This window comes from Meles meles, chromosome 15, assembly GCF_922984935.1.
Source record: "Meles meles chromosome 15, mMelMel3.1 paternal haplotype, whole genome shotgun sequence".
In the NCBI taxonomy this organism is placed as follows: domain Eukaryota; kingdom Metazoa; phylum Chordata; class Mammalia; order Carnivora; family Mustelidae; genus Meles; species Meles meles.
This window is the reverse complement of record NC_060080.1, coordinates 35614831-35628409: the sequence shown is the minus strand read 5'-3', so window position 1 is coordinate 35628409 and position 13579 is coordinate 35614831. Positions and strand designations below refer to the sequence as shown.

The following is a 13579-nucleotide window of genomic DNA, read 5'->3' as shown; positions in this document are numbered from 1 at the left end:
GGAAAGGCCAATGACCATAAAGCAGAATGTTAAGAGTTGAAGATGTCTTTAAATAAGAAACCCGATTGCCGATTTATTCATTGACCTTCTGAACTATACTTGTGAAATAGATGCTATTTCATCTATAGCATGAATAGCTATAATCTTGAATAATCTCATCCAACGGTCAGTGCATTCTGTCAAAACATCTGTGTAAGAAGCCAAGGAACATTGTAGGTACATGCTTAGAATTAAAACAAGGCGGAGCCAGCTGGATAATAGTAATGCTGGGTGTCACTGGTTATTATGCTATGGTGACCTTCTGCACTTACTCACATTGTATATGAACTCTAAGAATGAACCCGGAATGCACTGATTCCATAGTCACATCCTCCATTTTACCTGATTGTACTGACTATTTTTTCATTATGATTTTTGTGTATTTGCCCCCAAAATGCAAATATTTCAAATATAAAGGTTTATGGAAAATTTACCTAAGGTTTTTATTTTAAGTTGAACAGACTATCAAAACTTTTCATATGTATATTTAGGTGTAAATTTTTTTCTTTCATCCTTTTTTATTGTATGTACATTTTAAGTATTTATAAAAGATGCCTTGAAAATGAATTTGTCTTATAAACCATAAAATAAACCTTTTTTATAACTAATTTCGCTCTTAGATTAGGTCAAGACCAAGTCGTGTTTCATTCATTCTGACGCTCTGGAGCTGTAAAATGATTCCTCTTCCAGGAATGAGCATCCAGGTTCTCAGTAGACATGTACGCCTCTGTCTATTTGATGGTAATAAGGTGAGTTTATGAGGAGTAAATCAGTTCACAGCAGTTGGAAAGATAATTTTCTTAAAGCCACGTATTAAACATGTACTGCTTGGGATATGTCTGTGTCTTTGTCTCCCTCTTAATTTCTCTCTCTCTTTCTCTCTAGCTGTATATAAGTGTGTATACATATAAAATAATATGTGGTAGAATGCAAACCATAAGGGTTCTGATGATATAGGCTTAATTCCTGGCTCTTTCAGTTGCTAAGTGCATGATGTTCATATGTATCTATCACAGTTAACTCCTCTGAAGCCTTAGATTTCTCACTTATGAAAAAGGTACTGATGCCTATCTTCTAGTATTGTACATGGTTCAGGTCTTGAGTGTACAGTATTATGTTTTTGACACATGTACATAAGTTTATATACAACACCCAAATCAAGATATGGAGCGTTACCATCGCCTTACAGAGTTTCTTTGTGTCCTTTTCCATTTCACTCCTCCCTAATTCCTAAGAAAATGTTTTTACCCCAAACCAAAGACTCTAAATGACTCTTTAAAAATTAATTGATTTGTTTATAAGATATAGCTTAAATACAGTGCTTAACTGGAAATTTATAGCTTTAACTGAATAGACAAAAAGAAGGATTTAAAATCGGTGATCTAAGCTACCAACTCAAGAGGCTAGAAAAGGAAGAGTGAGTTAAACCAGAAGAATGTAGAATGGAGGAAATATTAGAGATAAGAGTAGAATTCAATGAAAAAAAATTAAGCTTAAATAAACCTAAATTAAAATGCCAAAAAAGAGTAGAATTTGATGAAATAGAAAACAGGTGAATGAAAGAGAAAATTTAAAAAGGCAAAAGTTTATTTTTTGAAAAGATTACAAAATTAAAAAATGCTTATTAACACTGATAAAGAAATTTTTAAAAGAGGAAAAGAAAACAAATAATCCTTATCTGACATGAAAATGGAGATCTCACCACAGATCCACAGACGTTAAAAGGATGATACAGGGATATCATAAACATCCGTATGCCAATAAATTGACAGTGCAGATAAATAGCTTAATGCCTTGAAAAATCATAATTTACCAAAACTGACATAAGAAGAAATAGAAAAGTTGCAACCTCTGTTAAAAAAAAATTGAAAATATGATTAAAAATCTTCCAACAAAGAAAGCTCTAGGCCCATATGGGCTCAGTGGTGAATTTCTCCAAACATTTAAGGAAGAAATGATAGCAATAGTATATAAACTCTTCCAAAGAACAGATAAAGAGGAAATGCTTCCCAACTCATTTTATAAGGCCAGGAAAAACATGATACCAAAACATCACAAGACATTATAAGAAAGGGAAATTATAAGAGCAGTATCCCTCATGAATGTAGACACTAAAACCCTAAACAAAATATCAGCACATTGAATCTAGCAATATATAAAAAGGACACTGTATCATGACTAATTAGAGTTTATTTCAGGAATTCAGTTGTACATACTTGTGTAACCAACATTTAACACTTGAAAATAAATCATTGTAATTTGCCATATTAACAGAATTAATGTAGAAAAGTTACGTGCTCCTCTCAAAAGATATAGAAAAGGCATTTGACAAATTTCAGTACCCATTCATGATTTTTAAAAAATTCTCAACAAAGCAGGAACAGAAGAAAACTTCCTCAAATTGGTAAAGGGCAATAAGAGAAAACTAAAGCTGACATCATCATACTGCCTGGTGAAATTTTGAATAATTTCCCCTAAGATCAGGAACAAATCAAGGATGTCCAAGGAAAAAAAGACAACTCAGTTTTTTAAATTGGCAGAAGACTTGAGAACTGGCACTTAAACAAATATATCAAAAACTAAGAGACATAAAAAGATATGTATATAACAGGGCGCCTGGGTGGCTCAGTGGGTTAAGCCTCTGCCTTCAGCTCAGGTCATGATCTCAGGGTCCTGGGATCGAGTCCTCTATCTGGCTCTCTGCTCGTCAGGGAACCTGCTTCCTCCTCTCTCTCTCTCTCTCTCTCTCTCTGCCTGCCTCTCTGCTTACTTGTGATCTCTCTCTGTCAAATAAATAAATAAATAAATAATCTTTAAAAAAAAAAAAAGATATGTATATAACATATAAGAAGTCCTCAAGGAAATGCAAGTTAAAATCACAGTGAGAGAGAGCCAACTATATATGTATATGTAGAGAGATCCGTTTCTATATATGTATAAGAAACCCACCTTAAATATAATAAATATAGGCAGGTTAAAAGGAGAAGGATGAAAAGGGTAGACAATTCAAAAAGATAGTAATATTCGGAACAAGGAAAATTAGCAGGAATAAAGAAACACATTACATGATAAAAGAGACAGTTCAACAAGAGGACATAATAATTCTAAATATGTATATACCTAATATTAGAGCTTCAAAATACATGAAGTAAAACTTGATAAACTGAAAGGAGAAACAGGCAAAGCCATAGTTATAGTTGAAAACTTAACACTTCTCTCTCAGGAAACTGTGGGACAAGCAAACAGAAAATTAGTAAGTATATAGAACTGAATTAACACCATCGACAAACTGGATCTAATAAACATTTGTACAGCAGTTCACCCCAAAATAGTAAAATACTCATTCTTTCAAGTGCTTGTGGAACATTCGCCAAGAAAGATGGCCCTGAACAAATTTAAAAGAATTGAAATCATGCAATGAATCGTCTTTGATTGCATGGAATTGAATTAGAAATCAGTCACAGAAAGATAACTGAAAAAAATCCTTAAATACTTGGAAATTAATGGATTAAAAGGAAGTTTCCAGGGAAATCAGAAAATAATGGAGCTGAACAAAAAGGGAAAACGTGTCACATAATTTGTGGAGTGTTGATAAAGCATTGCTTAGGTGGAAATTTACAATTCTAGTTACATTAGAAAAGAATTTTCAAATTGTTAGTATAAGTTCCCTCCAGAGAAGATGATGCTTGGGTTGAGATCTAGGGATGAATAGGCCTTAAGAGGGTGAAGGGAAAAGGGAGTGCGAACCTGGCCAAAGGAGCAGCACAAGCAAAGGCCTTAGTGGGAAACGACTTAGGGAAGGCCAGTGTGGCCAAGTGGAGAGAACAAGGGGAAGTATAGGACGGAATGAAATGGGAGATGTCAGGAAGGAGCGCAGTGTAAGACAGTGTAAGGCATGATGTGAGGGAGTTTTGTCTTTCTCCTAAAAACAGGGAAAGTCGTTGGAGGAAGTGATATAGTTTTAGATTTATGCTTTAGGAGTATTTCTGGCTCTTCTTTGGAGATGAATTAGAGGGGGTCCAGAAGAGATATGAGTAGACCATTTAGGGGCTATGGCAAAGTGTGGCAGTCAGAAGGCAGCAATGTTGTCTCCAAAAAAAAACCAAAACCAAAATCTGGAGCCCTTTGCCCCAGTTTAACCGTGGTTCCACCAGCCTGGTGTAAGACCCTGACCAGATTACTTGGCCTTGCTCTTTCCCCTTTGACATCTGGCACACATCTCTTGGGGCCCCTGTGAGGATGAAATGAGTTAATATAACCAGTAAAGCACTTAGAACATACATAGAACATGTCACATGTGGACAGATGAGATATGAGGCTAACAACTTAGACTAGGGAGGTAGAAATGGAGAGGAGAACTATGGCCAGAAGGATATTTAGACTGTAAAAACCACAATTTGGTAATGGCTTGGAAATGGTGGGTGATGAAGAGTGGGGTGTCCATCATGACCACATCTGGGTGGATGGCCGTGACATTCAATGAGATAGGAACATCAAGAGCGTATCAGGTTTGGAGGAGTTTGTGGGTTTAGCTTTGCGCATGCTGAGTATACTTCCTGCTCCCAGTGCCTGCCTGCCTTTCTTTCTTTCTTTCTTTCTTTCTTTCTTTCTTTCTTTCTTTCTTTCTTTCTGTACTTGTGCCATTATAGTGATCCCTCCCTTATTTCTACATGCCCTGTACAAAGCCACTGCCACTAAGAAGCCAGTAGGTGTCATCAATGACCAAGAAAAGATGAATTGCCGTCTTTGCTCAGATCTGGTTTGATACTTCACTTTAGCTCTTCCTATGAAGAACCTAAAGACTGAAATTTTATTTAAATAACAAATCAGAATAATAGAAGTGATTCATTTAAAAATAATAGAAGTGAATTTATGTAACTAATTTATATCGGATTTCCAATGGACAAATTTTAGAAGATATTTAATAGTTACATAAATACTCATTGCTATTTACTTAAGAGGGCTTCCCTAGTTCCATTTAAAAAGCATCGTTATTAAAACACGACATACACTGACCACCACATCACACAGTATTGTATTTATTTCAACAACTAAGCATAGTTTAGAATACTCTAATACTCGTAATTTAGAACACTCTAGAGGGTATTTACCGTCACTTTTACTCTTTTCATTGTTCTTCCTTCCTTCCTTCCTTCCTGATGTTCAAAGATCATATCCTGTGTAGAGAATTCCCTTTAACCATTCTTTATGTCAGCTACAATTTCTCTTCGTTTTTCTTTATCCAGGAATGTTTGTTTCCCTTTCATTCCTGAAGAATATTTTCACTGGATATGGAATTATGGCTTTTTTTTTTTTAAGCACTTGAGAAATATTGTTCCACTTCCTTCTGTGGTTTCTGATGGGAAATCCACTGTCACTAGAATGTGTTTCCCTGTTGGTAAATCTATCTGTTATTTCTCACTGCTTTCAAGAAATGTGTGTTTAGTTTTTGTACTTGTCCTTGGGCATGGATTTCTTGGGTTTATCCTGTTTAAGTTTTGCTCAGCTTCTTGAACTGTAGGATTGTGTCCTTTGCCAAACTTGGGGATATTTTAGCCATTATTTTCTTGAACACTTTCCTAGCTCCAGACTCTTTTCTAGGACTCTGATGACATGAATGTAAGATCTTTCATTATAGTCCCACCGGTTCCTGGGGCTCTATTTAGTTTTTTCCATCGATTTTATCCTAGTTGTTCAGAATGCATAATTTCTATTTTCCTATCTTCAAGTTCACTGATTCTTTTCTCTCTTTTTTATTCAGCATTTGAGTCTATCCAGCGAGTTGTATGTTTGTACACCTGTGTGTTTTTAACTGTTGTTATTATATTTTTCAGTTCTAGAATTTCCACTTGGTTCTTCATTTTATCTTCTATTTCTTGTTGAGATTTCCTTATTTCTTTCTTGACACTTTGTGTTTCTTCTGTATTTTACATTTTTTCAGACATGTCTATAGTTGCTCACTGAAGTATTTTTCAGTGTCTGCTTTAAAATGCTTGTCAGGTAATTCCAACATTTGTCTTTTCGCAGTCATTTCAGTGTTGGTGTCTGTTGATTGTCTTTTCGCATTCAAGTTGAGATTTTCCTGATTCATGGTATGATGAGTTTTTTTTGTTTTTTTTTGTTTTTTTTTCTTATTGGCTCTTGGACATTGTGGGTATTAGGAGTTTCTGGATCTTATTTTAATTTTCACTTTAGCACGCTTCTGACACCATGCTGTCAAGGGAAGGTGGTGCCACCTCACTACTCCAAGTGAGAATGAAAGTCCAGATTCCCCACTTGGCTTCTGTTCACACCCCTAGGGGGACAATGTGCTTCCTGACTTCAGAGCCCTAGTAGAAGTTCAGGCTCCTCACTAGGCCTCCATTGACAGCACTCACCGAGTCATTCTTCAGGACCTATGATTCCTAGCCAGTCTGCTTTCATGTTTCCTTATTGGGCATTACATATAAAATAAAACTAAGTCTTGTACATTTCATTATATCAAATTTTACATTAAAAAGTGAATAAATCATGAACTCGAGTTATGATATGCATGCTAATTTAGGGAGAAGTTTACTAATGTCTGCAGGTTTCAATGCATCAAAAAATGAGATGAGGAAGCCTGCGTGACTCAGTGGGGTACGTGTCTTGACTCTTGATTTCAGCTCAGGTCTTGATCTTAGGGTCGTGGGTTCAGGCCTCTTGTTGGGCTCCAGCCTTCTTAAAAAAAAATAAAATAGGGGCGCCTGGGTGGCTCAGTGGGTTAAAGCCTCTACCTTCGGCTCAGGTCATGATCCCAGGGTCCTGGGATCGAGCCCCGCGTCGGGCTCTCTGCTCAGCGGGGAGCCTGCTTCCTCCTCTCTCTCTCTCTGCCTACTTGTGATCTCTCTCTCTGTCAAGTAAATAAATAAAATCCTTAAAAAAAATAAATAAAATAAAAATAAGATGAATTGAAGGATGGACAGATGATAGATGATATATGTGTTAAAGCGAGTACAGTAAAATGTTAATGGTAGAATCTAGGTGATGAGTGTAAGGGAGTTCACTGTATGTTTCTTTTAACTTGTCTGATATGTTTGACACATTTCAGACATACCACCATTGTGTATTTCACCCTTTTGAAAAAATAAATTGGAAACCCTTCAGTACCTATTAAGAAATAATACATTAACTGATTACCCATCTGTTTTGCCAATAATAAGAGAAATAGAACACAAGCCTAAATCTCATATTTAGAATCTTTCTTATTTTGGGACATTATAATTTTCCAATTTGTTTCCTTGTTTCCTTTTATATCAGTTTTATACTCCATCTTATTTTTATTGGAATTAGCAGTATTTTTTAAAATATGAACTATTTCAGGCCCCTAGGTGGCTCAGACGGTTAGGCATCTGCCTTTGGCTTGGGTCAAGGGCCTAGGATTGAGTCCTGCATCTGACTCCCTGCTCAGCAAGGAGCCTGCTTCTCCCTCTCCTATGCCTCCCCGTGCTTGTGCTCTCTCTCTCTCTGTCAAATCAATAAATAAAATCTTTTTTAAAAAAATGATCTATTTCAATATAGCAGTTTGCAAAGAATGACATAACAGACACCCATAGCCTTATCACCTAGTTCTGTTGAAGCCCCGCAGTTTGTAATATATACTCTGACTTTTAAAACAAAGAAATAAGTGCTTTCTGCTCAATTTTTCTGTAAGCTTAAGACTTTTCTTTAAAAATAGTCTATTAATTTAAAAATAAATGCTGCAAGTACGATTGAAACCCTCAGTATACTCCTCCCATATCCTTTTGCTTTCCTCAAACTTCCATATCCTGAATTTTATTTTATTAATTTTATACAGTCTAATTTTTAGTATTCTCATGCCTTACAAAATGGCATCATTTCCTTGTACCCTCTGCAACTTTCTTTTCCCTGTTTTCTGTTTTCTATCTGTATGTGGTCCACTGACGTATTCACCTTACATTGAGTGCTACTCTGTCTCTTTAAGCACCACTCCTTTATGTTTGGAGCAGAGCAGCTATGTTAAAGCATAAATTCAGCGTGCCATCTTGATTGGGAGTCCTTATGTATTCTTTTTTTTTTTTTAAGATTTTATTTACTTATTTGACAGAGAGAGAGAGATCACAAGTAGGCAGAGAGGAAGGAGGAAGCAGGCTCCCGGCTGAGCAGAGAGCCCGATGCCCAGGACGCTGGAACCATGACCTGAGCCGAAGGCAGAGGCTTTAACCCACTAAGCCACCCAGGCGCCCCGTCCTTATGTATTCTTAATGCAGTTTACTAAGCGGAAGTTCTAAACTTTTTGAGTCCTTGATTGCCTCATCCTTTGAGTTCTGGTTTTATGCAGAAAACAGAGATTCTGAGCCAGTCATTCACCCCGTCTACCTGCAGTTTTCTCAAATGTATGTTGAGGTATTTGGACTAAGTCCTCTTTAGCTCTCAGTGTCTGTAAGTCAAGAGAGATGTAAAACTGTCAAGCAGAAGAAGCTTCTCCTGAATCAAAATCAGAATTCCCCAAGTTGGAAAGAGAAAAGCAGAGATAGTGTGAGATCTCAGTTTCAATGATTGCAAAGGACTTTTTGATTATAAGAAGTGGGAAACACTTCCTGAAAAACTAAGAGGAACCTTAGAGTAGTTAAGATACAGTCTTATACTGAATACCAGGTAATAATCAAAACAAGTTTGTACTCCAAGAGTCCAGGCTGAGAATATATATTGTTTTAGGAAGAGTTTAAATAAATTCCTATATATATTAGTTTATCTATATATAAACTTATATTTTACATATATATGTAAATATATATATTTCTTTCATATATATATTTATATAATATATGTATTATATAAATATATATATTTCATATATATATATTTCATATATATATATATTTATATATATATATTTATATTTATATATATATATATATATATGAAAGAAATGAGGGCTTTCTTTTTTGGAAAACAACTCTGCTGCCCACAAGATAATCCTAGTTGCCTACCAACAGGGACATAGAGGGCAGTGATTTTAATCTGAACTCATAGGACTCATAAGTAGAAACGATGTCTACTTATTTTTTAAAAGATTTTATTTATTTATTTGAGAGAGAATGAGAGAGAGAGCATGAGAAGGAGAAGGGTTAGAGGAAGAAGCAGACTCCCTGCTGAGCAGGGAGCCTGATGCGGGACTCAATCTCAGGACTCCAGGATCATGAACTGAGCCAAAGGCAGTCACTTAACCAACTGAGCCACCCAGGTGCCCCTATCGACTTATTTTTAAAGCTTAGTTTTAACAGTGCTATACTAAAATACTGTTACCTAAAGTAAAAATTGTAGGGGCACTTGGCTGGCTCAGTTAGAAGAGTATGCAACTTTTGGGGCACCTGGGTGGTTCAGTGGGTTAAACCTCTGCCTTTGGCTTGGGTCATGATCTCAGGGTCAGGCTCTCTGCTCAGCAGGGAGCCTGCTTCCCCCTCTCTCCCTGCCTGCCTCTCTGCCTACTTGTGATCTCTCTCTCTCTGTCAAATAAATAAATAAAATCTTTAAAAAAAAAAAAAGAAAGAAGAAGAAGAGCATGCAACTTTTGATACTGGTGTCATGAGTTCAAGCCTCATATTGGGTGTAGAGATTAGTTAAAATGAATGGGTAAACTTAAATAAAATAAAATAAAAAATTTATGTTTTCTATTTCTTTGGAAGATGGCAATTTTAGCCGTATCTTTGTGGAATTTGAACTCTTCAGTTTTTGCTGCTTTTGTATTTCATTGCTTTTTATACGTTGTAGGACTGACTTACAGTAGCATTTTACAAGAGATAAGTCTCAGGAAGAATATAACGTATGTGGCTGGAGATCTTGAAGAAAACTGAGGCTGTATACCTGGGCTATTATCAGCATTATCTGTCCTCAGTTGCAGGGTGATGGGCTACCATAAAATGCTCTTCTGGGTCACATTTCTTAAAAGGTCATTTGTATCTGGAATTTCACTTCCTTTTCTGATAAACCTGTTCCAGATAGTAAGTATTCCACTTACTATAATTTATTACTAGTGCCAAGATCTGAGTCTGAATTTATCAGTTCTTTTGTTACTTTATAAATTAGTGCCACAACAGCTTTTTGTTACTCATTTTAAAGTTCTGTGTGTCCTTGATGTAAAAAGAAAATAGTCACAGAGTTGCACAAACTAAGAAGTGAAGGAACCCCCTGGAGGCCCTCTGCTCTGCGCAGTATGTGGCCTGTTCAGTGTTAACTGTTTGGGATGTAGAAGTGGTGACCAGTTTGGGTTTTTTTCTTTTTAAATTTTTTAAAATTTATTTTAGACGGCAAGGGGAGGGACAGAGGGAGATGGAGAAAAATCTTCAAGCAGACCATCCCCACCCAAGCATGGAACTCAGGGCTTGATTCCAGGACCCTACAATCATGACCCGACCCCAAATCAGAAGTCAGACGCCTAACCTACCCAGCCGCCCAGGCACTCCTAGAAGTGAGGATGTTTTACAGTGCTCTATACAACATCATCTCTAATAAGGAAATCTCATTTCAGGTTCTGAGCAATATCCACACAGTCAGAGCCACATGGCAACCTAAAAAGCCCAAAACGTGGACCTTTTCTCCCCAGGTAAGGAATCTGCTAAGAGAATGGAATGAAACGTGAACGTCTTTTACCTGTTAAGTGATAGGCAATTAATTTCTGAAGCTAAAGCTGTCCATGTGTATCCCTGAAATAACGTGTTTATGTTAAGCACAGAATATATGGGGCCAGATTTGAATCTTTAGATTAATATTCTTTGAAGACTTTCATAAAAATTACTTTTGTTTCTGACTCATCCGAGTAATAATTCTTATGAATCATCTCATTCCGTGGATTTCGGGGTTCAATTCTAGGAAATGTCCCCTGATGAAAATGAAAACAGAGAGATAAATTTAGGAAGTGTTTTTCACAAATGAAATCAACCGTGCTAATGAAAGCTGGGCTTTCTTCGGATAAACTCAAGGGTGACGCCCGGGGCTGGTACATTATATCCAGGCACTGTCAAGCCTGGAACAAAAAAAAGACTGGAATGAGGTTAGGTGACTTCAAACCTCAGAGTCTCTATGACATAGATGTATGTGAACATGAAGATTTGATATCTGGATGTTCTTGTTATAATATTGTCTCTGTTTTATTTTACTTTACTTTTTTCCTACCTCTAAAATTTCATGACTTTAGTATTCATTTCCCATGACTAATTCCCTTGGGGCACTGCACCCTAAAAATCCTCCATGAACATTTCTCTTACTGCATCTGAAGATCTTCAAGCAGTAGGGGTTCAAAGAGAGGGCGCAGGGCATAGAGGAGGCCCAGCCACCCGGCGTGTGTGCTGCACGTGCCCACACTTGCCTATCGCACATCTCCTGAAAGTGCAGTTTGATCTAAGCGCCCTACTGCTTGTATCTCGGCACAACGCCTCACAGTTCTGATGGTGCATCTCTGTGTATATGAAGCATTTAGGGTTGAATTTTCTAATTTTTTTCTGGATGTGAAAACAAACTGAAAGAATAAATATTAAGAAATAGTTCCTTTTTGAGGGAAATTAAGCATCTGTTAGGTGCAAGACATTCTTCCTAGGTACTGTGGGAACTTACATGTTGGTAGAGAAGAAACATATATGGCTGTAATAACAATAGCCTGTGTTTATGGAGCTGTGTCCACGTGACAGGCATGGTGGTACGGCCTCCTGGGCATGATGTATGATCTCATTTAATCCTTAGAATGGCCCTGTGGGGGTGGGGTGTGTTGATAACCACCACAAGGGCAAAATGTCATGGTTGCGGGACTCCCAAGGGTTATGAAAGCGCAGGGGAGGGTGACCTTAATTCCAATCCTCAGGCTCAGGGAAGGTTTTGTAGAAGAGAAACCAGACTTTGAGGGCTGGGGAGGATTTTATAGGCAAGACAGAGGGGGTGTGGTTGTCCAGAGAGAGGAAAAGGAATGAGCGAAAGAGAAAGGAAAGGAAAATTTGCAAGGCACACCTTAGAAAAGTTGAGCAAATGTGTGTATGAAGTCTTCAGTTTTGGTTCTGTTTACAAAAAACAAGGGTTAATATAAATATTATATATGCAAACTATTTTTATAACACCTCTGCAGACTCAGGTACTGTACGTGTTTCACACTAGCCTCTATTCTCACCAAAGAGTGAATGAAGATAAAGGTATTTCCCTCAACACAAAACTTAAATTTTTTTTAAAAGATTTTATTTATTTGGGCGCCTGGGTGGCTGAGTGGCTTAACGCCTCTGCCTTTCGCTCAGGTCATGATCCCAGGGTCCTGGGATCGGGCCCCGCATCGGGCTCTCTGCTTGGCAGGGAGCCTGCTTCCTCCTCTCTCTCTCTCTCTCTGCCTGCCTCTCTCCCTACTTGTGATCTCTGTCAAATGAATAAATAGAATCTTTAAAAAAAAAAAAAAAAGATTTTATTTATTTATTTATTTATTTATTTATTTATTTGACAGACAGAGATTACAAGTAGGCAGAGAGGCAGGCAGAGAGTGAGAGAGGGGGAAGCAGGCTCCCTGCTGAGCAGAGAGCCCGATGCGGGACTGGATCCCAGGACCCTGAGATTATGATCTGAGCAGAAAGCAGATGCTTAACCCACTGAGCCACCCAGGCGCCCAAAACTTAAATTTTTTAAATGTAAAATTATTGGTGTGGATGGATCCCATCCATCTGCACTCTGTTTCCTTTAAAAGGACCATTATTATGATGCAAAGTATAAACTATGCACAAATGAGTAGAGCTGAAACCTCCCTCCCATTTTAAATTTTTATTCGTAACTTTGATTTCTTTATTGTTCCAGGTTACTGGCATCTTGCCTTGCTTGCTCGATGGCGATTGTTTTATCAGATCCAATTCTTCATCTCCAGATCTTGGAATATTATTTGAACTTGGAATTTCTTATATTCGCAATGTATGTCAGTTGAAAGATAAAGCTTTCTAACATATCAGTGAAAGGGAAGTTAAAAAAAAAAGTCTATATTTACAAGTAAAATAATTGAGGCTTTTATGTGTAATAAAATTTTAATCTCTTGAGGAATGGGAATTGTGGTTCTAGTTTATACATAGTGCTGCTTTCTCAGTAGCACTTACAATAAAAGTATATTTGTTTATATGTATAGCTTGAGGGAACTTCAGTGCTTTTAAAGAATGAAGATTTGAAAAGGATGAGACTTTGCAGAAAGTGATGAGAGATGTTCAGTGGCACTCCCACGGTGTTTTACCACTGTCCTAGAGGGTCAGGGTATCCTTAACCTTGTGGCTGACAGCTCTAATTAAGAGACTTGTCAGAATGGTGATTTTTATAAAGGGAGCACCAGAAAATTGGATTAACTCATGTCATATAAACAGTTGAACCAGGAGGGTCTATGATAGTTATTTTTATTTTATTAAGTCTTTTATTTTAATTCCAGTATAATTAACATACAGTGTTGTATTAGTTTCAGGCATACAATATAGTGATTCAGAGTTCTGTACGTTGTTCAGTGCTTGGCATGATAAACGTGCTCTTAATCATCTTCACCTACTTGACATCATAGTAA

The 13579-nt window shown here is 37.1% G+C and overlaps 1 protein-coding gene across 3 annotated transcripts in view; it reads left to right on the top strand.

Moving 5' to 3' along the window:
• Positions 1-13579, top strand: part of NPHP1 (nephrocystin 1) — a 59211-nt gene that overhangs the window by 22901 nt on the left and 22731 nt on the right. For all 3 annotated transcript variants that reach the window (XM_045979402.1, XM_045979401.1, XM_045979403.1), the window contains 3 exons: positions 660-788; positions 10550-10624; positions 12841-12951. In XM_045979402.1, the coding sequence (XP_045835358.1) occupies positions 660-788; positions 10550-10624; positions 12841-12951 (315 nt within the window). The remainder of the gene's footprint in view (positions 1-659; positions 789-10549; positions 10625-12840; positions 12952-13579) is intronic.